A 27,786-nucleotide genomic window follows, 5' to 3' on the forward strand; every position below is an offset into this window, starting at 1 on the left:
CTGAACTCAAAATGATATAAGAGGTAGGAACAGGGCAGAAGAAGGTGTCAGTATGTCAGTGAGCAGCCATTCTGGAGCAAAGGTACATGACACAGGGAGTGTTGGTTGGGTCTGTCCAGTATCACATTAGCTGTTTTATGGATAAAGTTTCTTTAATGTTTTTTACAGATTTCTTCTGGTAGGGGTGTGGGTAAAATCACTAACAGAATTTTAAAAATCATATAATGGTGGGTGGCAAATACACAGATGTAGACTGTGCAGTAAAGCACTAGAAAGACTTGCACCATTGCCTACCATTACTGTAAATGTCTAATCTAAATACGCAATATGCTCCACAGGTTGGTCTCCCAGAACTACCAGTGGTTCCAGGCATTGGTGTTTGCTATTGAGGAGATCAATAAGAATGTCAACCTCTTGCCAAACGTCACCCTGGGATTGTGGTTGTTTGACACCTGCTCTGTTGTATCAAAGGCCCTGGAGGGCACCATGTGGATCCTGACTCAAAAACAAAAGTCTGTTCCAAACTACAAGTGCCAGATGAAGGCTCAAGTGGCAGGCATCGTGGGAGACTACAGTTCAGCAAACACCATTTTGATGGCCAGATTGCTTGGCCTTTACAAGTATCCTCAGGTAAGGATCAGGACATAAAGGTGATTTACAGGCAACAGATTTAAACAAATAATACCATGATGAGGTCATCATAGCAGAGAGAGCTCCACCTCCACTCATCTTTCTGCAAGCAGGTCACCCTAATTCAAGTTTAGTACCATAGTTTCATTTCTTACAGAAAAGCTTCAATCAACACAGGGAAATCATTTATGTCACAAATGAATGGCGAACAGGCTGCAATGTCATGGCCACCCACTCAGCGTGTACTTATTTTTCTTTCTGGAAAATGAACCAAAAGAACAGGGGATTTGCTTCTCAGAAAGACAAAAGAAATCCCAGGTTTCCTCCTTCATAATGGGATAGTTGCAGATTTTTCCTCTCGTATTCCTCCACACCTTGCTTGCGGACTATGTAGGGAGAATACGGGTATAGAAGACTACCCTAAAGGGACCAGACCTCCCAGTGCATCAATTGTAGCTTCTCTGTGGCAGAAGGAACATTGCATGTGTTACTCACTGGAAGAGGGGGTGGAGGCTCCACCTTCCATTAATCAGAGGCTAGGCATGCCTTGAGCCCCACCAGTTTGAGGTGGAGCTCAGGATATGCATGATCCTAAGTGAAACCCTTTAGATTTTTTCAGTTCTGACTGAAACCTTGAGTAAGGGCTCTTCTATTATTGTGAAATCCGATTCATACCTGTAGCTTTCAGTCTCACATAGTTTAACAGACTTAAGGCATTAAATTAATATTCTCAATGAAGATTAACTTGTTTCTAGACAACAAACCTACTTGTTGTATCTCAGGAACACGTTTAGCTGTCTGTGAAATATTCTATCATCAGTAAACAACAATATTGTCAATCACGATTTACTTGTTTCTAGATAGACATGATGAAGTTAGGCTGCTCAATGAACAGTAAAAAAGGAAGGAAAATGCATCAGGAATCTTAGTCATTGCTTATTAGATGTGTCAATCATACTTTGGATCAATCCACATGACATCTATTGGGAGTTTCAAGTGTCAGTTGTAACACATTGCAGTAGTTCCATTCACAAGCCTCTAACTAGTTCATTTTATTGTAGGGAGCTGCTCCTTTGCAATGCATAGATGATAAGGTGAGCTGGCACTGAAGATATACTGATACCTATTTGTCCCCCACATTTGTACTCAGCACAGGGCCGGTGCTGCATGCTGATCACCGAGCCAAGCACTGCTCTAATCAGACTCCTGCTGAGCGTAGGCAAAAGACAACATTGCCTGTCCTTCAGCCTTGGTGAAATCTTTGTGTGGTGCATGGTGGGTACCGGTAATGATGGGGCTCAATTGTAAAATAGACATTCTAGCATCACTGCAACTGGCATAAATATCCACAGTTCACACAGTCTTACACCAGGTGCTGCTGCCATCCACCCAGAGTCAGCAAATACAGTTGTCCTGACCCTCCCCAAATGATACTGACTGTCACACCCACCACCATCTGGCACTGTGAGCTGCCACACCCAACTTTGAGTATGCCAGTACACTGCTCCAAAGACAGACTACAGGTGCCTAGGGAGTATCTCAGTCTACTGGAGATGGAAGTGGTGAGGGCTCATTCATATGCCAAGTAACAAGCTTCAAGTATAGCAGCCTAGAGATGGCCCTGGACACTGTAGACCTGTCATCTCTGCAAGCATCCTCAACATATATTCTCAGCAATCCGTGATAGTGTAGGGTATTCTCCTCAAGGTGTGCTCCCATAGTCTTGGCTTTTCAGACTGCTATTCAATGTCATGGTTTCAAGACTGTGCTCCATTATGGAAGACTTTGCAATGACTACTAACTTCCCTCAACAAAAACAACAACTTTAAGGGTTTTGCTGCGAAGACATATATACAATATATGTCTTACTTAGCAAAATATAGCTCCCTGCCACAGGGTTCCAGAGACTATTTCTTAGGGGGACATACATATAGGGTTAAGGGATGGGGTGGTGTAGCCATGGGTTTTAATTGTACGCCTTACTAGTAGAAGTGTAAAAAGGTAAAATTCCTTTATTTTTCTTCCTTACTTCCACTTTCTATGTGTGATGCATTCGGCAGCACATACAGATAGATGAATAGGCCTCCCGGGAAAGTATTTGTGCAGGTAGGTATCCTGCCTACAACACAGACACCCTTGCACAACGGTGCAAGGGTGCCTGCATTGGCTCTAAGTTGCCTAAAGTGCTCCAGCACAGGGGGAAAGGCAGAAATGTGCTATATTCCCTTAAATATGGAACATTCCTGCCCTTTTCCTATGGTGCTCTGCAGAGAGATGACAAGAGGCGCAGCCCTCTGCAATAGTTTCATAAATATGCCTCTCTCCCTTACATGCCCTGGGTACCATACACTAGGGACCTATAAGAAAGTTAGCACCTGACAATTGTGGACATCCAATTCAGCATACTTTTTGGAATGGGTCATAACACTGGCACTGAGGTCTGGTCAGAAGTCCTCAGTGCACTCTAAGAGTCGAAAAACCAGCAGCTAGTCCAACTGGGGGCAAAAAGCCTGTTTCTCTAGCATGCTATGCCCCTGCTATTTCCCTTTCTGTCATGTCTGCCACCCAACGCTAAACTATTTCCTGATGATCTTAGACTATGGCATAAGTATTCCTCTGAGCCAATCCCAGTTTTCTTCCACCCTGCATGCTGCCCAAGGCTACTTGTCTGTTCACCATTTGGGCCATGAAGACACTGTGGCAATTGTCGGTGTGCTTGTGATCTTGGTGGCTTAACCATACTCATAGTAGGGCCAGATACGAACCTATGTATTCGAGTGGCACTGGAGGTAAAGCTGCAAGTGCTGTAGGGATGATTGGGTATGTTGAATGGTAACCTGCCACCAGTTCAGTCATTTCTATTAATGTATCTATGTTTTCTGGTAGGTTATACTAGTTGTCTCAATTGGAGTGTACTGGATTTGTGTCATTGTGTCTGTGAGTTCTTGCCAGAGGCATTGTGCTGCAAATGGGTATATAGAATGGAGAAGCTCTGATACTAAAGGACTCATGTGCAAGAGTCATGAAAACTAGAGGAGAGGAAGCTCGGAGTTTCTCCAATTAGCCAGCTTAAATTGATCATGTAAATGACCCCAGTACCTGACTGTCACCTGCTACGTAACATACATTTTATTTCAATATCCAGTACCAAAACATTTGCAGAAATCATAACAACGAACATAGATAGTTCTGTAATTATAGGTGCCCTTCTATCTTTTCTTTCTTTATGTTTTTGTTCTTTCCACTGATTTTGTCACTCCTCTCCCTCTTCTCCTATCTTCTCAACATTTTGTCAATTCTTTTTAAGTTTCACCCCACCACTCAACCTTCCATCTTCTCTCTTCCCCTTCTCATGCTCTCTCCTTTGTTATTATTCCAACACACTGTGTGTTGCTGATGCAGTCTATTCAGTTCAAGTTGCAGCTACTTTGCTATGTTCAGTTCGAGGAATGGCAGAAACACTGCTTTCCGAAGGGAGCCTGTCAAACAGAGATCTCCCTTTAATATTCGAATTTATCAACATGATGAAGAAGGTTACAGGACTTGAGGGAAATGGCAGATCGCAGCTTCCGCAGAGTTTTTGAAGATGGTAGTCAAAACTCCTAAAGACATTTCTGTGCTCTTGAAAAAATCAAAAACTAAGGGGAATATTATCAACAACTAGTGATATTTATTGCTAAAGAGGCTTAGCGAATTTTTTTTATCGCCGCGCATCAATGTATTTTATCACAGAGAAAACGTGCTATTAGCAACGTTTATCTCCATAGAGATAAAATATCCGGCGATAGCGGCAAAATGCGTGAATATCACTGGAAAATCAGCAATATTCAGGCATTATCGCTAATAGGGACTTAACTTGAATATCCACCTCCCGTTGGATATCCAGGCTATTCAGTGGTCTGAGCAGGAGTTAGGATTTGGCAATATTCGCGCTTAGCGCAAATATTTTAATCGCTACGCCTGCGTTGATAATAGGCGATAGCGATGTTAGCGACTGCTTTCAGTCGCTAACAGGTTGGGTACGCCCACTTTGCATGTCATTAGCGATAAATATCGCTGACATGCAAAGCTGGCCCCAAACCGCAAAAGCGGCGATAATTTCATTACGCCTGCCTTGGTAATATGCCTCTAAATTCTCTGTGCTACTGATGCATGGAGTTTCTGTTCAGTTGGTCACCAAACTTTTTTTCTCAGTGTTTTTGCTGAAAGGTGCAGCGCCTTCTGACAGCCATTTAAAAACAACAGGTTTGTAGATATCTATCTTCACTTCTAATAGGTTCTTACAAATTAGAAGCCACGTTTTCTCATCAAAACATCAAAACCCACCTATCATAAGAAAATGCACATCAGAGGCCATATCATCCAAAGTGCGCTGGGATGCAATGGGCAAGTGCGCCAACTGTTTATGACTGTGGGACACTTCGCTGTTACAGAAGGAGGTGCAGACACTTGCGTGGCTCCTTCTGTAATATGGATAATGGCATTGCAAGATGTGCAATTGAGGCAACCCTTAGCCATTATGCCCTCACTGTATTACAGACATGGAGGAATGCTAAAGGAGCTGTCATGAGCCAAACTGATGGTGCACAACACACCTTTTGGCATATTTTCAGTGTGTCCCTTGTACGCTTCTTGGGAGGAGCGTTGGAGTTCCTAGGAAATTCAGGGAATCTGCCTGCACCCACTGCAGGGAGCTTCCTGACCCCTCTAGAAGCTGTGACCAATATGCCTCAAGTGAAATAACTAGTTGTGGACTCAATCTATGGACCTTGTTTTCAAATATGAGCTCTCCTCAGTGACGACACTTTATATCAGAGTCACACATATGCTGAAGACAGCGTATGTTAAGTGTAATCCAACACGCTGTCTTGGACTGCACTGGACAGACCTAGATAAGCCTGCACTGTTGCTTGCGTAAACTTAGACTATGCACCAGATGTAAAACTATTCCCTGGTTTGTATTCATACAATGCCCTGTAAGTATATTAAGAGAAAATGTTGACATGAAGTAATATACATCCCATTTTTGTATGTAGTGTCTCATAAAACAAGAAAGTGGGGATATATTCTCTCATGGTATGATGGCTCAGTGGGCTAATGCATCCACTGCAGAATCTGGCTTTCATTATCTTGACATTGATAGAATTAGTACCACTAAGGTCAATAACTTTACACATCAATTATTCAGCATCAATTATTCACCAAGAAACCTGTAAATTATCCAGGTCTGAAATTGCTAGTGGGCCTAATAATAGAAGGTTGTTTTTAAAATCAAAAGGCTCAAATTGTATTCTCTGTATTAGGTGCATTCCCTTTGCATTCTCAAATGCTCAGACATTCTAAAATTTATGATCTCACTTTCGGCTACTAAACGAAAAATATGATTAAAATGATATTCCCTTTTATATGGCTGCATACATTCATGCTCGTTATGCAAGTGCATTGCAGACCCACACAGATGTACAACAATTTTTTAGAACATTCTCCTGGAGCTCACGTTGTTTTGTAGAAAATATTTCTATTAACAGAATTTATGAATATAGTTATATAACAGTTGCTGCAACTTATTAGTAAAAACATTTCAGTTGAAGACCGTGTAAAACAAAAGTGAGAATGAGCAGGCTGTGAAATCTTAATAATTTACCCTTCCACAATAATACCTGCTTGTGTGTATTGATAATGCAAAAGAGAAGGATGGCGTTTGCACCGCGCAAACTTGAATTTCCACTATGTCCATTTTGAGGCAAAAATCAGAGAAGAGAAATTTTGCAAACCACACAGGTTTATTAGCAAATTAGTAAAGTTATAATGCCAAACCAAATCGTTTAAACATGAATAAATGGACATTTGAATACAATATAATTCAGGAAATTCAATTCAGCAAATTCAGGAACATGTTAAGACAGAAAATGCAAAGTGAGGTAATATTCTGTTCTCTTAAAAGGGAACTCCCCAATGTTAAGCTAAGGTTGAGGGAAATTTGGGAAATTCCTTAAAGCAGCAGTTGTAAGCAGATGTAGCAAAGCAAGTAGAATCAAATGAAGGTTCTAATCAAGAAAGTAGAAATGCACATGCTCTAGAAAGTACATCTATGATCAGGAATAGAAGGTTCATTGGATCCTAAACTGGATAGAGACGGGATTCCACCTGCAAAGGTAGACAGGGGCAAGTCCGACTAACTAAAATCATTTCACACAATTAAAACATGACATTTTGTCTAAGAAAAACTTTCCACGGATTCTCAGAGTAAGAACTAATCCAAAACCGGCGTGCCCTATGTGTATGGAGCCCGATTATTCCATCATTCGGCCTTCACAATGTCTCACAAAGCAGTATCCTGTGCAGGTCCAGAGAATCATCATCCAGCCAATTAATTGCAACAAAAATTACCTTCACACAACAAATTAAACATTATTTTACAAGTGACGCTGGTGCCTCAATCGGAAGGAAGGTTATGTACACCAAGCAAAAATACAACGTTTTTTTTTAAAGTGGAGTCAGGCACCTGGACGTGGTCATGTCAATGTTAGGATACACTCCCAAATACAACTTTTTGATTGCACTAAATCTAAATGGAAAATACTGTGTGCACACATGTAAGTAATGATAAGGCATGTCGCAAGTTAACATATTATTAAAAAAGATGATGCTTTTGTCAAACCAGTGTTTATTTAAAACTAATTAAATACGAAAATTATAACCAGAATTAGTAATAGACCTCTTCCATGCATTATACACAAGGCAATACAGCACAGACCACAATAATGTAATCATAACATATTATATTGGAAAATGTGAGGAATCAGGATTTTTTAACTTGGCAGGCATTGTGTGAATTCATATTTGATTTTGACCGCCTAAATGTAAGCACAAACAACAAAACTATTAACTATAGGTCCAAACTACTGGCAGATGTATTAGATTATCATCAATGGTTAGCAGGAGAATTCCCGAAGTGCCTTTTCTGTAACACATAATTAACTGGAATTTAAGCACAGCCTTTATTTTTCACACACATTTTTAAGGGAACGAACCCAACATAAATGAGTTTGCCAAAAAAGAATCTTGTAAATTGAGAAAATTAGGATGCAAATTAGTAGTTAGAAGGTTAAAAGCATATAAAAAAAGAGATGATTAGATCCAAACTCAGAAGATGCAAATGATAAAGTATCATTTCTCAAATATTTTCGCCACAGATTAAACTGGCACACATGGCATTATATTCTTGAGAAGAGTACTGCACTTCTAAGATAGATGCATACACTTTTACACACATTGAGGATTTGTTTGACAACAGTGACATTTTCTACTCATGTATTGGAAATCATTGATCTAGCTAAAGGCACAAAGTTGGCTAGGTCAGCTTTATGAGATTTATTACAATATATTCCTCCTCTTGAAAGCAGGTTTATATGTGGTCATACATGGTGGGTTATTTAAGCCTTTTTAGTATAAAAGGCAGGTTTTGGGAGATTGCAATTAAGATGTATCATCTAACATACAATGTTGGTTATTGAAAACGCTGTTACTTTTAAGGTGAGAGAGAATATATTTTAAGAAATTGGATATGGAAGCAGTAAATTATGACATTTGCTATCACACAGATGACATCTGTTATGTGTTGTGGATTTTACACATACAATGTTAATCATTTATTACACTTGGAAATATTTTTCATCTATTATTACTTTAGAAATCACTTGATTTTCTGTTTTTTAAATAAGTTGTTTGATTTTTTTAAAAATGCAGGTCAGCTATATCTCAACCAGTGGTCTCCTCAGTGACCGGAACCAGTTCCCTTCCTTTTTCCGGACCATCCCCAGTGATGAATCCCAGTCAATTGGGCTGGCACAGCTTGTGATACACTTTGGCTGGACTTGGGTGGGTCTCCTTGCTCTTGACACTGAATATGGTCAACAAGGTATTCATACCCTGCAGAAAGAACTGACTAATGCTGGGGTGTGCGTTGTGTTTTCTGAGACAATTCTCACATCTGTAGCTCACAAGAATGCCTATCACATTGTCCAGGTGATTAAACACTCATCTGCTAGGGCCATTGTTATATTTTCTAGTGAAATTCACCTTCTCCCTATTGTTGATGAAATGTTGAGACAGAATGTCACTGAGAAGATATGGATTGCCAGTGAGTCTTGGTCAACATGTGCGCTCCTGTCTATAGTAAAATACCAACAAATCCTGGCTGGGACGATTGGGTTTGCAATCCGCAGAGGAGCGATGCCGGGATTTAAAGAGCATCTGGATAGCATTCACCCATCAAGGTATCCAGAGGACACTTTAATGTTACTATTTTGGGAGGAAGCTTTCGGCTGTAAGTGGTTAAACAACACAAATAGTTTGCATTCATGGAACAACACAATAAAACTGTGCACAGGAGTTGAGAGTTTGGAGAGACTTCACACTAACTACGACGCCTCCAGTTTTAGAGATGAATACAATGCTTACAGTTCAGTGTATGCTATTGCTTCAGCTTTGAGGGATCTGATGGCCTGCAAGAGCGGAAGAGGACCATTCAACCACGATACCTGTGGAGATGTCAAGAATTTCTCGCCTTGGCAAGTAGGAACATCTGCTAGAAGCTAAGAAATTGATGCATGAAGCCTCTTTCAAGAAAGTTATTGAATAATTAATGCAAATATGTCATTCAGTAGCTACCAAAAAAAAAAAAAAAAGTGGTGTTTAACAGCATTAGCTCCAACCTAACAGACAAGCTATTAATAAGAGGTATCCTATATTCCATCTCCGACTGTGTATCACAAATTGTCATCAAGGGCATCCCAAAATTAGTATTTTTTTAATCCTCTTTTACCTAGTTGGCATGCTTTAGTTTTGGGTTCACATTTCACACTAGGCAGGTTTTGCAACGCTTAGCGGGCCCTACGACACCAGAGAGGAGACGGCACTTACCATTACCATGATCCATGCATACAATATGTGATGGGTGCTTGTGAACAATGAGTGAAATAGTTGTGCAAATTAAAATCGAATTAGAAATACCCCATGCTCTCAATTTATTTCATGGAGATTCATGACAAGATTAAAAACAAAGAGGCAAAAAGAACATTTGTTTGGTGGTCCTCTGCTCTAGTCTACATGTGCTAGTCTGCATGTTTCACATTCCTGAAGGTGCCCAAATGTCATGTTTTATTTTATCAGGATCGGATCTAGTATTTACCCTGCCCTTAAAGGCATACTGCATAGACTCTTCCATTGTGTAAACCCTGGTTTGAGCAATCCTAATGTGGACAGGGATGGTGCTGTATAATTATTATTTTGTGTAACATAATTTAGGTAAACAATATTGTCCTCAATGTGGCCTAATCTTAGCAGACCTGATAACAGTGGTGCTCCTCAGAATGGTTTAGTGGCTGTCATCATGATAAGAGAGACTTTCCACAGGAAACAATACTATTTCCCTAAGTATAGATTTTAAACAATACATTTTGGTAAAAACACCACAAACAGATGCCATAAAGAAATTAGAAGCAAGTAACGTTACTTTAGGTCATTCTGGATGTCATTTGAGATGTCATCAGTGATATCATAATTGGCGTCATAGAACATGTCATGAATGATGTCATATGTGATTTCAAAAGCAGTGTGTGGGGGGCGCCAGTTATTGTTCCTGTCACTAACTATGACTCCTGATTTCTATGTTTTTTTTTAGTTCAAAACATTAGCGTTGTCACTGGGAAATTCACCTGAGTATAACATTATATTAACCTTTCGTTTTTATAATGATGTTTTAAAAAAAATTAAAACACATATTTAATTATACCTAACAAAACGTTACTTTAAATTTGTATTTTTCAGTGCATTAAAAGGGTTTCTGTCTGTCTGTCTGTCTGTCTCTCTCTCTCTCCATATATATATATATATATATATATATATATATATATATATATACGTGTGTGTGTGTATATTTAAATATACACACACACATATATATTTAGATATATATATATATCATATCACTGATAACTTCTCAAATGACATCAGTGATGACATCGTCAGCCCAGAATATCTGCCTCTCAAATTGCTAGATCCGTTGCGGTTGTCAGTAGGTAGATATAGTTGGGACCTAGTTTCCATAAGAAAAACATTTTCTGATTTGCCAATATCTATTGCGCCCTTTGTTGAATCTTCGCAACATTTTCAAAACTAATGGCTTGCCCCGGTCCGCTCCTGTTTTGAAAGAATTGGAGTGATTCGTCAAGTGGGGCGAAGAAAAAAAGGGGGGTCCCAAAACACGTTTTCTCAGTGTTAATTTCCATAGGAACTTTTGTTGTGGCTACAGCCTGAACTGTTGAACGAAATTTGGCAGAGAGGTAGCTCTTGGTCCAGAGTGCACTTGTTGCTTTAAATGGTGTAAATCCGTTCAGTAGTTCCGGAGAAATAAAAAAATAAAAAAAATATTGGTGTCTGGTGATCACAGACTTCATTCAAATGTTTTTTTTGGGCCTCGGGGTCCCTGTGGGACTTCCTGAGCAGACCTAGGGGGTCAGGGTGTTTCTACCCTTCCCATTTCTCTTGTTTAGAAATGTGTGGGGGCTCCTGCCCGCCTCCACACTGCCCCAGGGATCACCATCTCCCAGGGTCACTTTTTTTATCATATGCAGGAGGCCTCATGGGCCGCCCCAAGTCCCATGGACTGCCACCTCCCCGGGGCTTAGTTGATGGGAGGTAGGTCCCCTCCTTGGGCCCTTGATGGCCCTGGGGACCACCACCTCCACAGGGGTGACACCTGCAATGTCCTGAGTTGCCGACTCCTGGTACATTGCTGTTTACTATTGTGGGCTGGATCACGGCTCCCATCCTGGCATAGCAAACTCTGCTTTGCTTAGTTGAAACCAGAGCAGGAAAACATGCTCTCGCTTCAATGAAGCAAAGCAGGAGTGTTTTTGAGCAAGGGAGGCTGCATGTCAGCAGCTCGCCTTGCTCAAAAGCAATGCTGGCTCCCGCAGGAAGCGGGGAGCCGGCAGGGCGGTGGCGGCATTGGGGCTCCCACCACGGTCCCCAATGCAAAGGTCCGGCCCTGGGGGATGGGGTCCCCGGGGACAGAAGTGGCCCTGGAGGGGGCCAATCGGCAGCACGACCCCAGGGGATGAGGTCCCTAGGGCCAATAGTGGCCAAGGGAAGGGGGCCACATGGCCCCCTTCCCATATATATGTATATATATATCATTTAAATGCCATGCCCCGGGGGATGGGGTCCTCGATGCCAAGCTGGGCCCACTTCATTATAAATAAAGTTTTTAAAAAGGAGGCCATGCCCGGTGGATGGGGTCCCCGGGGTCGAAATTGGCCTTAGGAGAGGGACAGCTCTTCCGGTTTTTTGTTTTTTTAATAAAAAAGGGGTCTGGCCCTTGGAAATGAGGTCCCCAGGGTCACAAAAATGCTAAAAGAAGGGGGGCCCCACAACCCCACATTGCAAACAGAGATTTTATGATGAGATGATAAATCAGCTACAAAAAGAGGAGGAAAAAATAAAAATTCGGAAAACGTACAAATTTAAACAGGACCGTGATGACTTCGTGAATGGTCAAATTTTTACTTTCGCAAGAAGGTATGACTCGATGAGAAGTGCCACAGCCAATAAACAATCAATTGAGGCTGATAAGCTTAAGAAGGGCTATAAGTCAATGGAATGTCCCTCAGCGTCAGAATTAAGTTCTGCTTTGGAAAGCGGGTCGGAGTCTGACAATCCTGGTGTGAGATCAGAGCTCAGGAATGTTAAATTATCATTGGGAGAAGAATTTGAGATTTTAAAGCGCATCCGAAGGGAAACACTAAGACCACGCAACAAAACCCCTGCCCAAAGAGGAACACCCGCAGAAGAAGGGAACGTAGGAAGGCAAGGAGAAGATGCCACGAAACGCGGGAAGGGCAGAGGCAAGCGCAGATAACAATAGATAATGATGGTGTGGATATCCCTGAAACTGAAAAAAAGGAAACCAATACCATCATAAATTTGGCTGGGATAGAATTAACTGCTGCTGAGAAACAACTACTGTCACTCGGGCTTTCGTACTGTCCGGAATCTAATTTTAATTATACAAGAACAAGAGCGGACATTTACAGATATATACGGAAGCTCAAAAAATTCCACCTTCAAAGAGTGAAACAGGGGGACACCAGTGAAAAAGTCATTCCATCACAAGAATCTGCCATGGTCGGGTTGGCTAACTCGGACTATGAGGTTCTTAGAGAAATGCACAGTTTGATGAAAGCTGGGGTGAGAGAACCTAGCAGTGTGAGTCAGAGTGGCAGTGAAAGTATGGAGCAAACTCAGCAATCACAATTGGAAGGAACTAATGTCAAACCGCAAACACCTTTTTTTAACTTAAATCCAAATTTGTTCCTATCATGGCAAGGGATTCCATTGATGTTTTTAACGAGCGAATAGTGGCACAAATAAAGAAACTCAATATGACCATCAATAGTGCCAGAACTAAATATACAAATCATGATAGGAAATACCATCAACTTATTGACAAACTTAGGAAAAATCACCAGGTCATTATACGTAATTCCGATAAAGGCGGAAATATTGTGTTGTGGCCCCTCGAGGAATACTTAAAGGAAGCGCATAATCAACTAAATGACGTAGAATGTTACAGGAGGTTTACACTGTCCAAGTTTAAAGATACTCAAGATCTCTTATTTTCACAGCTGCTAGCATGGAGAAGCCGGGGTCTTTTAAGTTGGGAGGAATTTAAGTACCTCAAGAAAGAACATCCGACTATCCCGGTGATTTATTTATACCGAAGATACATAAAGACATGAATAAACCACCTGGGAGACCTGTTGTAGCAGCTTGCGATGGTTTTTTGGAAAATGTATCTAAGTATATAGATTTTTTCCTGCAGGCACATTTAAGGGGTCTCAAATCATTTGTGCAGGACACTAATGATTTTCTGAGAAAGATCTGTAACATTGAGTGGAAAACGTCATATTTATTGATAGCGTTTCACGTATCCTGCTTTTATACTTGCATTAGAAATAAGGATCGTTTGAGGGCAGTAAAGCATTTATTGATGAGCATACCTATTATTTATGCGCAACACACAAACATGCTGCTCAAAATGTTATTGTTCTGTCTGGAGAACAATTAATTTTTGTTCAATGGCAAAATGTACCAGCAGAGCAGACACAAGGAGTTGCTATAGGGGCCAGCTTCTCCCCCAGTTATGCCTGTTTATTTATGGGATGGTGGGAGGAGCTGGTCCTCATGCATCAACATGAGCAGGTATATCAAACTAAGATCATGACATGGTTGCGGTATATAGATGATTTGTTTATTATTTGGGATGGCGATGTAGAAAGTGCCACTGAGTTCATAGATGCGTTGAACATCAACTCAATTAATTTGCATTTTACTAGTAGCATCAGTAGAGACATGGTTACATTTCTGGGCGTTCAAATACAAGTGATCAACAATAAATTGTCTACAACCCTGTTCAGAAAACCCACGGCAGGGAATTCCCTCCTTCACGCGACTAGCGCCCATCCTCCATATTTGATTAAAAGTATCCCTTATGGAGAGATGTTACGCATTAGGCGTATCTGCAGTGAGGAAGAAGATTGTGATCAGAAGCAGAATGAAAGTCGCATGAGGTTCCTGAATAGAGGCTACAGATCTCAGATTATTGATGTTGCCATAGCTAAATCTAAAAATTTGGCACGCATTGATTTGCTGCAAAATAAGGATACGAATGCCACTAATTCAATCACTGAAGAACCAATTAGATTAATGTTGTCCTTCTCACGGCAGGAGAAACAAATCAGGGCTATTGTGAGAAACAGCTGGACTATTGTGAAGGCGGATCCAGTGATTGGCAAGCTATTACCTAACAATCCGGCTGTTGCATTTCGGAAGGCAAACAGCATGGGCAGTTCACTTACCAGGAGCAATCTAGAGACAGGGAATAAAGGTATGTGGCTAACAGCACGGAAGGGATTCTACAAATGTTCAGTGTGCAAGGCCTGCCAATATGGTGTCAATACAACTAATTATACTACTGCGTTTAACATCAAGCCTTGCAATATAGAACACCATCTAACATGCAAGTCAGAATAAGCCGTTGAGGTATTGACATGTAGCTGTAACTTGAACTATATTGGCAGGACTAAGCTGCAGGCGCACAAAAGATTCCTGCAACATATACGTGCAATTGTTAACAGTGATGATAGTTATCCTGTTGTAAGACATTTTAAGTTGATCCACAACAACAATCTTAAACATCTAATGTATTACGTCATTGACGCAGTAGGCCCCCAAAGGAGAGGAGGGGATAGGGAATCAAAACTAAGAAGGCTGGAGACATCGTACATTCTAGAATTTGATTCCAAACACCAGAGGGGCCTCAACACTAGCGAGGATCTGTACACGTTTCTTTGATGCTATTGGAAGGGATATCTTAAACATGATAGGACGTACTGAATTTTGTGGAAAGATTTCTTGTTTTTATCTTTTATACCTCCTCAATTGTAGTCGTGTATTATGTATAAATATCATCACATATTTTTTAAGGACAAGTTTTAGTACTATTTAAATATCTGTATTTATTTTGTAGTTATTTATGACATTTATGGTTGGATTTTTAGCAGAACTTTTAGAAAGTATATGTTATACTTCTATTTATTATGGTCTGTGGATTTAACCATCTATTAACAATGAAATATATGGTATATTTATTGTCCTTGGCGTATTTGTACCTTATACAATTTGTGGGAATTGTGAGTTATTAGTGCAAGCTTCTAGGAGGCATGAATTAACTCCAGAAAAATAGGGCACAATATATATATATATGATCAATAAGGGGGACCCTATAGAGGAAATATTTTGTAGCTTTGTAGCTTTGCAATGCTGGAAACTGAATTTAATCTATTGATTGATTTTTTATATGGAATTTGGGCACTAGTATAATTTTTTGAACTGTTTAATTATCTTGTTGTTTTGCACATAAGAAGTATGTAGGTACTTTAGTAGGGAATGGTCTAGGCCAAAACATGGAAATTGCTGCTATATATTTTTTTGCATGCATTTAAGCTGTTATTTATAACTCATATATTTTTAAATATGGATGTTAATATTGTTGAAAAATACGCTGGTTTGTTTCATGCATTTATGCGTGTATTGTTGATGAATAAGCAGTAACTTTACCATGTTTATGGTATGACTATATGCACTTTCACTTTATAAGGCGGTGTCAAAGTCAGATAGTTGTCATGTGATCAAGGGCGGTATCGCCCGAAACGTGTAGTGGCAGAGCTGGCTACGAAGAACAAATAAAATATCTGCACTTACTTGGGTCCACGCTCGTCTTTACTGCAAAAATCAGACGTTGTATTCGAGTTGGAGATATATTTATATTTTTTTCAAATCCAGCACAGCCGCCACGTCTTGATTCACGCGATACAGGCAAAGTAGGACACGGACCCAGATTTCGTGCTTGTTAGATTTTTATTTCCCTAAGTGTCAGAGACGCGTTTCACAGCGCGAACGCCGCTTGTTCACTCGACAGTTTGTTAAAACTCAGGAAGCATTTTTAAAGTGACAGTGCATGAATTGGTGAATCACGTGTGTTCATTCCGTTATAGAAGTAGACAAAACACTTTCTCTATATTTCGAAAATATGCTTTGTGAAAATTAGGCTTTTGGTTGATATACAAATATAAGTAAAATACATTTATATATCTAAAACAACCATTTTTATAATCAATAAATAATCATTATTCGATTAAAAAATCTGTGTAAAATACGTTAGCCCATGAACAATTGCATATACAGTAATATAGATGTTCTGTCTTTTTTCTAATAAATACTTGTGATTAGTGCTCATATGTGCAAGTGATTATAAAATCATTTCAGTGGATCTCATTATACTTTTCATGTTTACTCATAAACCAGATGGATCTTAACTCACTACTATTGTCATTATGTGTATATAAACCAACTCCTATTTTCACTGTTCATTACTGTTCATTATTACATATTGTTTTTTTCTTTAGATCGCTTGTAACAGCATTAAGTATCAACATCGTAAGGTATACCAACTACCTGCATCTCATCTATGAATAACTTTTCAGCAAATGCATGTTCATTTTGAAGATACCAGAATTGCGATGCTTACCATCGTATACACATTATTACCTTATTGTTAATTTTTTCCTCCTTTTTGCACAACACATTATATTTAATTTGATCTACATATATATAGAAAATATTTTTAAAACATCCTAAGATATTTACAAATATTTAAAATCATGAGTATAAAAAATCTTAAATAAGGTGTTTACCTAAATAAACAAATTTTTAAAAAAATTCTATCTATCCATATCATTTGTGCTTTGCAAAAAGTGCAGAAAAGTGCATATTTATCTGATTGTATACTGGTTATCTTATTAATGAGTAAGGGCCAATTTTCTCAGTAATCAATATTCTAGACAAGTATAAAGATCTTCCGTTAGGTTCAATCCATTCGGATGTTTCGAATCTAACAATAAAATGTATCTGGTCTCCAACTTTCTTAGTTTATTCTCCCTATCACCTCCTCGTCTGTTGGGAGGGATTGCATCAATGAGATAATACGACAACCCTTTGTTATTCGATCCGTGGCATGATTTAAAATGTCGGGCCACCGGATAGGTGTTGTCTGTATTCGTTATAGCCCGGAGATGCTGGAGTATTCTAACATGTGCTTGTAATTTGGTGGAGCCCACGTAGATTAATCCACATGGACAAGTTAGCACATATACTGAATATTCAGTTTTACAATTCAACATTTTATTTATTGTGTAAGGTTTTGTCTTGAAAGGACTGAGGTATGTTTTAGTATTGGTCCCATGTGTACAGGCCTTGCATGTTGTGCATCTCCTAAAGCCTTTCATATATATATATATATATATATATATATCTTGACACCTTACCCATCTGGGAAAGATCGAGTCGCACAACATCACGGAGAATTTCAGTATTTATTCAAGGTTAACAAATTGATTGTCCCAATGCATTTTGGCCATTCACTCGGCCTTCTTCGGGGGAGAAATGTCTTCAGACCGCAACCGGTTTCGCCTCTGGGTGCCAGGTGATTACTTGTTCCTTATTTATTTATTTCCCTCTGGTGGGTGTTTACACACTTAACGATTTGCAAGGCTTTCTGGTCTCCATAGGCTACACACCAAATCAAGTGGCTGAAGTCTGTTCCTTGAATTAAAGCTGTGATTTCCCCGCACGCCTCTTTGATGCGTGATAGGGACTCTAACCAGAATCCAGTTTCTGGTGGCGGCCGCTGCCCTAAAGCTTTCCGCATTTTTTCACAGTCGTCCTTTGTCGGGCAGGCATGGCGCTCTTCAGGAGGTGCGTGACTCCGCGGCAGGACAAAGCCGTAAATTACATCTTGACACCTTACCCATCTGGGAAAGATCGAGTCGCACAACATCACGGAGAATTTCAGTATTTATTCAAGGTTAACAAATTGATTGTCCCAATGCATTTCGGCCATTCACTCGGCCTTCTTCGGGGGAGAAATGTCTTCAGACCGCAACCGGTTTCGCCTCTGGGTGCCAGGTAATTACTTGTTACTTAGTTATTTCTTTCCCTCTGGTGTATATTTAAAACAAAGCTACAAAATTCGGAGCACTCCCGGGATGTATTAAAGTTGATTTCATGCAAATGCATTTCAGCGTCTTGCCTTCCTCAGTGCATATCAAGTGACACTTAAACATTGTGCAGGTTTAAATACATCTGAAAATACTATCTCATTGGAGAGGCATACAATCACAACCAGTGACGAAGGACTGGAACATTACAAGGTCTTGATGCCTCTTTCCCTGGCTGCCATGTCTGTGTGTGCTAGCATCTAGGTGAAAACATATCGTTTTTGCTTAGGAAAGTTCTTAGTCTTTCATGGATGATTTTAAAAGCAAAGTACAATGTCACTCACAGACTGCATGGCTCAGCCAGCCTCTCGAAATTACTTCAATCGTGGTGCCTCCAAATGTCAGTGCCATCATGTAAATGCCATGCCCCGGGGGATGGGGCCCTCGATGCCAAGCTGGGCCCACTTCATTATAAATACATTTTTTGAAAAGGAGGCCATGCCCGGAGGATGGGGTCCCCGGGGTCAAAATTGGCCTTAGGAGAGAGGCAGCGCGGCCCTCTTCCCGTTTTTGTTTTTTTTTTAATAAAAAAGGGGTCAGGCCCTTGGGCATGAGGTCCCCAGGGTCACAAAAATGCTAAAAGAAGGGGGGCCACACAGCCCCACTTCTAAAAAAAAATACAAAAAACCTGGCATCTTGCCTGAGGCCCCACCCCCTCCCTGCACCCCTGTGCAAACGCACCCCCTAACGTGTTGTAAGTTAGGGAATTAATTCCCCTTGAATACTGAGGGTCCCTGGGTGCCACACAGCTGGATGGCTGGTCCGATGCCATGTCCCTTTTTACAGCACTCTGCAAATGCGTCTCTTGATGCACTGCGTGTGGGGTGATGAGGTCCTCTTTTGTCCTGAGGACCTCGGGGCACAAGTGGACTTTATCCCCAGAGCAGCAGTGCACCACGAGTCGTGTTTGCAGAGTCAAGTAAATAGGGGGCGTAGCCTTTGAGCACACCCAGCCATCTAGCTGTACAGGGCTTACTGGAGGTAACAGGTGTGCTACTACGCCCCCAGGGATCCACAGTATTCAAGAGGTCTTAATCCCCCAACTTAGAACATGGCATGAGGGGCGTTTGCTGAGTTGTGGAGAAAGGGGCTGTGGCCTGTGTCCAGATTTCACAATTCTGCTATCTGGGACATACTGGAGGTATCAGGTATGCTAGTTGGCCCCTAAGGACCCTTAGTAGCGAAAGGGACTTCATTCCCCATCCAGGAGCACGCCAGGAAGTGCGTTTGCAGAGTGGTGTGGAAAGGAGGCATGGACTGCTACAACAAATTAGCAATCTTGCTGTGTGGGACTTACTGGAGGTAATAGGAGGAGTAGATGGCCCCCAAGGATGTCCTTGGGGGCAACTACCCCTCTTGTTACCTCCAGTAAATCCCACACAGTGGGAAAGTTAAGACGTCTTTAGAAGCCATGTCCACCTTTCTCCACCACTCTACAAACGCACCTCCTGGCAGAGTACGGGATGGGGGAAGAAGTCCAATTTACTCCTGAGGGTCTTTGGGGGGTGAAAAGTCCTCCTGGTACCTCCTGTAAGTCCTACGCAGTGGCATTCCTGAGCTCTGGTCGGAAGCCTAGCACCCTTTCTCCACCGCTCTGCAAACGCGACTTCTGGATAAAGAAGCGTTTGCAATGTTATAGGTTTCACATTTGCAAGAGTTAGAGCTATTGGCAATGTAAATGTTTTTTATGTTTTTCGGAGTTGATTGGATGTACGTTGTGTGTAGTGGAATTATGTGGTAAGTTGTGCAGTGAAATTCTGTGCATGGAAAGTATGTGGAATTTATTTTATGGGAATTGTGTAGAGTGGGATTATGTGTTAAGGAGAGTAATTATGTGGTATGATAGTCGGTGTTGTGGAGTGGTAATGTCAGGCTTAGTCTTCCTCGTTTCCATAGATGCTCAACTATGAACTCAATGAGACAAAAAAAGATGGAATCACTGAGGAGCATTTCTGGACCTAGTCAGAGGTATGAGCAGGGCCACTGGAATTATGCAACTGTTTGGCTGCACCGACTATCGCACATTTTTTGCATTAGCCACATAATTCATCATCCGCTCCCTAATCTGCAGATATGAACAAAAAAAAGAATTGTTTCTAGCTCAACGGCTCAAACGTTACCAAAAATACAGCGATTAGTTTTTCAGCATGGTTGAAGGCCCTTTGCAAACCTAGAATGGTCACCTGTTACTTATTGCTGGATGTGGGTATTAAATTGATACTTACGGTGTGCAAGCCACTCTTGCTTCCTTCTGCGCCTCTCTATGAACCTCTTTTTGCATTTCTATTGCTTCTTTCGGCACATTTCTTTCTTTTTCTGTACTTCTTTTTCCTCTTTCTGCTCTTCTGTTGTCTCTTTCTGTACCTCATTTGCTACTTTCTGTACCGTCTTGCCTCTTTCTGCACCCTTCTTCCCTCTTTCTGCACCTTTCTTGCCTTTTTCTTTAACCCTCTTATGTCTTTCTGCACCAATTCTGCCTCTTTCTGAACCTCTGTTCCTTCTTTCTGCACTTCTTTTGTTTCATTCTGCACCTGTCTTGCTTCTTTCTGTATCCTTCTTGCCTCTCTCTCCACCCCTCTCCCCTCTTTCTGCACTTCTATTGCTTCTTTCTGCACTTAACTTGCTTCTTTCTGCACCTCACGTTCCTCTTTCTGCACCTCTATTGCCTCTTTCTGAAGTTGTCTTGGCTCCTTCTGCACTTCAGGTGCCTCTTTCTGTAACTCTCTCGCCTCTTTAGACACCTCTCTTGCCTCTTTCTGTACCTCATTTGCTTCTTTTTGAACCCCCCCTTTTACCTGTTTCTGCACCACGCTTCCCTCTTTGTACAACTCTCTTTCCTCTTTTTACACCTCTCTTCAATCTTTCTGCACCACTCTTACCTCTTTCTGTACCTCTGTTCCTTGTTTCTTCACCTGTCTTGTCTCTTTCCGCACCCTTTGTGCCCCTTTCAGCACCTCTGTTGCTTCTTTCTACAGTGTGCCTACTATCTGCACCCCTCCTGCATCTTTCTGTACCCCTCCTGCCTCTTTGTCTACCTCTCCTACCCCTTTCTGCACCCCTCTTGCCTCTTTTCCACCTTTGTTGGTTCTTTCTGTACCTCTTTTTCTTCGTTCTGTACTTCACTTGCCTCTTTCTGTACCCCTCTTGCTACTTTCTGCACCTCTGTTGGTTCTTTCTGCACCCTTCTTTCCTCTCTTGCTTCTTTCTGCACCTCTCTTGCCTAGTTCTGCACCCCTGTTCCCTCTTTCTGTACCTCTCTTGCCTCAGTCTGCCCACCTGTTCTCTCTTCCTGCATCCATTTTGCCTTTTTCCACAACTCTCTTGCATCTTTCTTCAGGTCTCTTGCCTCCTTCTGCACCTCACTTGCCTATTTTGCGCACGTCTGTTGGTTCTTTTGCACTGCTCTTGCTTCTTCTTTTTTACCTCTTGCAAATTTCTGCAGCCCTCTTGCCTGTTTTGCACCTTTCTTTCCTCTGTTCCCTCTTTCTGTACCTCTTTTGCCTGTTTCCGTAACTCTCTTGCCTCATTCTCCAGTATTCTTGCCTCCTTCTGCACCTCTGTTGCTTCTTTCTGCACTTCTCTTGTCTCTTTCTGCATCCCTGTTGCTTCATTCTGTACTTCCCATGCTTCTTTCTACACATGTTTTGTTTTTTCTGCACCTCTGTTGCCTCTTTCTCCATTCGTCTTCCCTATTTCTGTACCTTTCTTGCCTGCTTCTGTATCTCACTTGCCTCTTTCTGTACTTCTCTTGCTTCTTTTTACACCTCTGTTGCTTCTTTCAGCAATTCTCCTGACTATTTCTGCATTTCTCTTGCCTGTTTCTGTACCTCTCTTTCCTCTTTCTGCACTCTCTTGCCTCTTTCTGTACCTCACTTGCTCTTTTCTGCACCCATGTTGCCTTATTCTGTGCCCTTCTTCCCTCTTCGTGCAACTCTCTTGCCTCTTTCTGTACCTCTCTTGCCTCTTTCTGCACTTCTCTTGCTCTTTCTGCACCTTTCATGCCTCTTTTAGCACCTCTTTCCATACTTCTTTCCTTCTTTCTGCACCCTTAATGCCTCTTTCTGTACCTCGCTTGCCTCTTTGTGCACCCCTCCTACCATTTTCTGCACACCTCTTGACTCTTTTTGCTCCTCTTTTGGTTCTTTCAGCACTGCTCCTGCTTCTATCTACAGCTCACTTTTCCTTTTCTGCACTTCTCTTGCTTCTTTCTAAACCTCTGTTACTTCTTTCAGAAATTCTCTTGCCTCTTTCTGTACTTCTCTTCCTTCTTTTTGCACCACTCTTCCCTCTTTTAGTACCTCTGTTGGTTTATTCTGCACTGCTCTTGCTTCTTACTGCACCTCAGTTGCTTCTTTCTGCACTTCTCTTGCTTCTTTCTACACCTCTGTTGCTTCTTTCAGCAATTCTCTTGACTCTTTATGCACTTCAAGGGCCTGTTTCTGCACCTCTCTTTCTTCTTTCTGCACCTCTCTTGCCTCTTTCTGTACCTCACTTGATTTTTCTGCACCCCTGTTGACTCATTCTGCACCCCTCTTCCCGTTTCATGCAAATCTCCTACCACTTTCTGTACGTCTCTTACCTCTTTTTGCATTTCTCCTGCTCTTTCTGCACCTTTCATGCCTCTTTCATCACCTCTGTTACTTCTTTCTATACTTCCTTTAATCTTTCTGCATCCCACATGCCTCTTTTTGAACCTCTCTTACCTCTTGTGCACCCCTGATATCTTTTTCTGCCTACCTCTGTTACCTGTTTTGCACCTTTCCTGCCTCTGTCTGCACCTCTGTTCCCTTTTTCTGTACATCTTTTCCTTGTTTCCGTAATTCTCTTGCCGCTTCCTGCAGTTTTCTTGCCTCCTTCTGCACTTCTGCTGCTTCTTTATGCACTTCTCTTGCCTCTTTCTGTACCCCTGGTGCTTCATTTTGCACCTCCTATGCTTCTTTCTACACCCATCTTGCTTTTTTTCTGCACCCATGTTGTCTCTTTATGCATTCGTCTTCCCTCTTTCTGTACCTTTTTTTTCCTGTTTCTGCATCTCACTTACCTCTTTCTGTACTTCTCGTGCTTCTTTCTACACCCAAGTTGCTATTTTCTGCAATTCTCTTGCCTCTTTCGGCACTTATCTTGCCTGTTTCTGCACCTCTCTTTCTTCTTGCTACACCTCTCTTGCCACTTTCTGCACCTCATTTGCTTTTTTCTGTACCCCTGTTTCTGCAACCCTCTTCCCTCTTCATGCAGCTCTCTTGCCTCCTTATGTTCCTCTCTTGCCTCTTTCTGTACTTATATTGCTCTTTCTGCACTCCTCCTGCCACTTTCTGTACTTCTCTTGCCTCTTCGTGCACCCCTCCTATCTTTTTCTGCACGCCTCTTGCCTCTTTTTGCTCCTCTTTTAGTTCTTTCAGCACTGCTCCTGATTCGTTCTACAGCTCACTTGTTTCTTTCTGCACTTCTCTTGCTTTCTACACCTCTGGTCTTTCTTTCAGCAATTCTCATGCCTCTTTCTGCACTTCTCTTCCTTTCTTTTTGCAGCCCTCTTGCCTCTTTTTGCACCTCTATTGGTTTATTCTACACTGCTCTTGCTTCTTTCTGCACCTCACTTGCCTATTTCTGCACTTCTCCTGCTTATTCTACACCTCTGTTGCTTCTTTCAGCAATTCTCTTGCCTCTTTCTGCACCTCTCATGATTGTTTCTTCACCTCTTTTGCACATGTCCGTATCCCTCTTGCTTTTTTCTGTATCTTCTTCTGTATTTCCCCACCTCGTTTGCTTCTTTCTGCACTTCTCTTGCTTCCTTCTGCAATGCTTTTGCTTCTTTCTGTACATATGTTGCAAATGTCTGTATCTGTCTTGCCTCTTTCTGCACCACTGTTCCCTCTTTCTGTACCTTTCCTGCCTGTTTCTGTACCTCTCTTGCCTCTTTCTGCACCTCTCTTGCTTCTTTCTGTACTTCTTTAGCCTCTTTCTGCACCTCTGACTTAGAGGGGGTTTTAATCCCCCTGCCATATATGTACTAGGGCCTTACAGGGGAGGTAATGTCAATCATAGGGGTATCCCATCCCATAGTGTACCCTAGTGCATGTAGGTGTTTTCACTGTATTCTAAGTATTTTTCAGGATTGCACTGGATCCAGACCTGGTTAGTCAGAGTCAGTTACCACCAGTACCAGTCAGCAAAAAGTTGGGAGCACAGGATGACTTTGCAACAAGGCCTCTTTCTGCACCTCTGTTGGGTCTTTCTGCATATCTCTTGCTTCCTTCTGCACCTTTCTTCGTCTGTATGGACTTCTGTTGCCTCTTCCTGCATTTCTCTTGCTTCTTTCTGCAAATGTATTCCTCTTTCTGCAGATGTCCTATCTCTGTAGGAATAGTTAGAAATTAGCATTTAAAAAACCCTTGGCATTCACTGAAAAAACATAGGTTTCAGGGACATTATAGTTAGAAATTATCATTTTAAAACCCTTTGAAATTCACAGAAAAAAACATAAGTTTCAGGGGTGTTATAGTTAGCTGGACATTTCACTCGTACAAAACCATTGAAATTCCGCTGTAATAGTTAGCTCAGCTAACTATAACTCGGGCGCCCACAATGCACTGCTGATAATGTCACATATTACATCACTCAAGACATGGTCAGTGACATCACTCATGACATCACTGATGACATCTCAAATGATATCACTGATGACATCATCCTTGTGATAGAGTGGCAGACCTCTTCTCACTCTAATATAACCTTTGATACACACATTCAAAAATAGAAAACATTTTCAAAAGAATGGACATACCAATTCCAGTTACAACAACCTATTCAGTTATTCCAAGATCTACATACAAATCCACTCATTCACCGTCCTATATAGTCACTCATACATGTAGTCACTCATCATATGTACTCATACACCTATACATACTGTTACACACCGCCACTGATTCATAGAGTTACTCACACACATAGTCACTCATGCTAATAAAGAAACAAACATCCATTTACTTGCATATACAGTTCTACACTCGCCACTACACTTACTTCTACAGAAACGTACACATACTTACTCTCTTAAACAATCACTTATAGAAACACATACTTATTTGTACAGGAACTCTTCCAATATCTCACTCTCACATATACTCACTTATATACACCAATACTCACATATACTAGTTAAAAACATATGTATTTACTCATAAAGACACTATTGAGACAGTCATTCACTCACTAACACACCCATACACACACTCATCCACCCATACATGCCTGCACACATGCTGTCTTCAACACATACAAACAGTGAGTCACTCATTCATGCATCTATGCGCTAAGTAATACCCCCACCGCACCATACAGACACTCAGACACTCATAATGATACTCAAAAAACCAACTAATAACCCATATAGACACTCATGTAGCTACTCACCAACCCATGCAGCCACTTATACACAAAGTGAGAGACTGATACAGATATTTACATATTTAAACATTACTTGCTAACCCATGTATTCACTAAGATACACTTAATCAGTCAGTTATACAATCAATTTTACAAAGAAAAATATCCATTTAGACACTTATTTACCCATTTATTCTTACATCGACCTTGAGATATACATATATAAAAAATATTTAATTTTCAGAAAGACACTCATTCACTGGATGATGTCATCAGTGATGTCATGAGTGATGTCACTGACCATGTCATGAGTGATGTAATGTGTGAAGTCATCAGAAGTGCATTGCATGCGCGCAAGTCATAGTTAGCTGAACTAACTATACCGGTGGAATTTCAATGGTTTTGTACGAGTGAAATGTCCAGCTAACTATAACACCCCTAAAAACCTATGTTTTTTTATGTGAATTTCTAAGGTTTTTCAAATACTAATACCTAACTATAACTTCCCTGAAACCTATGTTTTTTTCAGTGAATATATATATATATATATATATATATAGGTGTGAACAAGAGCACTTGATGCTTGAAACGCGTCACCGCTGAGAAGTTGAATATAATAAAATCTGCAAAACCTGAGTACGCTGTTGGGTCCATCTCTTCATTTCGCCGCAAGGAGGTTATGAAGATTGTTTGTGCACATATATATATATATACGCGTTATGACTACCTGTCTAATGGCTAAATAAAATAAGAATGCTGAAAAAAGATGGTCCTTGCCTCGTGTTTCGCTAAGGAAGCGCCGCTGCTGCGAGGTATTTGCAGATATATATATATATATATATATATATGTCTGAACCTTCCCAAGCTGGAAAGAATGAGCCGCACACGTCGCGTTGACAAACATTTTATTTCTCCAAAGCCGTCCCAACAGTTCTGATGCATTTCGGCCTGACTCCGGCCTTTTTCAAAGAAAGACGGGCTTTTCGTTGCGTGTCATTTCAAGCTGCTTCCAGGAACCAGAAATGCTTGCCGTTAATCATGCTTCGGTAATTTAACCCTTCAGTGGGTGTGTCATTGTTGAATACGGCATTGTGGAACCTGTAGGCAGCTGCATTATTAACCCTCCAGTGGGTGCTGTCTATTACGCGATCCCCTGCTTTCCATTTTAAAGTTGGCTGGGGGCTTTACCTGAGGCTGGTCCCAGGCGGCTGCCGCTACCCTCTGATTTTTTCACCTTCCTCCACCTACGGTCCTTTTGCGGGTAGTTATGGCGCCTTTGTAAGCTGTGCGTTGCTTCGTGGCTGAACCAAGCCAAATTTACATGTCTGCACCTTCCCAAGCTGGAAAGAATGAGCCGCACACGTCGCGTTGACAAACGTTATTTTATTTCTCCAAAGCCGTCCCAACAGTTCTGATGTATTTCTATATGTGTATATATATATTTTTTTTTTAAACAAAATACCCCAAAGCTTTTTAAAGACGCACTCGACAGGAAATGTAAATACACAAAGGCAGTCAGCAATTTCTGTTCAGTTTTGATATTTATTGTCTTCACCAACGCGTTTCAAGGCAGCAAGCCTCTTCTTCACATGCAGTTTGGGGTATGCTCAGATGACTAACAACACTCTTTTTATATCCATGCATTACCCTAGTTGGGTTCCGGTGTAGTACGCAAGTTCTTAAAGCATGATGGAGCATGTAGTTCATTACGGAGCATAATATTTCCCTGTAGTAGGTTCTGGCATATCCTTCTCATGAAAAGCATTTCTTCTCCTTCAGTGGGCCTCAAAATGTATTGCTGACCCATTTTTACTGCATCTCCTGTGCTGCAACATGGCAGAGGACATAGTTCCCGCCACACAGCCTCGCAATCCACATTAGGGCGATGGTGCAATCTTCCATGGTCAGGATGGCTGTGTAATTCATTTTTCAAACAAAATGCCCCAAAGCTTTTTAAAGACGCACTCGACAGGAGAAATAAATATCCAAAGGCAGCCAGCAATTTATGTCCAGTTTCGGTTTTAATTTTCTTCACCAACGCATTTCGAGGCAGCAAGCCTCTTCTTCACAGGCAGCTTGGGGTATGCTC

At 41.2% G+C, this 27,786-nt stretch overlaps 1 protein-coding gene across 1 annotated transcript in view; it reads left to right on the forward strand.

The window, feature by feature from the left end:
- LOC147678527 (vomeronasal type-2 receptor 26-like) overlaps window positions 1-27,786 on the forward strand; it is a 194,644-nt gene that overhangs the window by 81,596 nt on the left and 85,262 nt on the right. The window contains exon 4 of the mRNA XM_086945672.1: window positions 339-630. Within this exon, the coding sequence (XP_086801798.1) occupies window positions 339-630 (292 nt within the window). The remainder of the gene's footprint in view (window positions 1-338; window positions 631-27,786) is intronic.

This window comes from Lissotriton vulgaris, chromosome 12 (genome assembly GCF_964263255.1).
Source record: "Lissotriton vulgaris chromosome 12, aLisVul1.2, whole genome shotgun sequence".
Classification (NCBI taxonomy): domain Eukaryota; kingdom Metazoa; phylum Chordata; class Amphibia; order Caudata; family Salamandridae; genus Lissotriton; species Lissotriton vulgaris.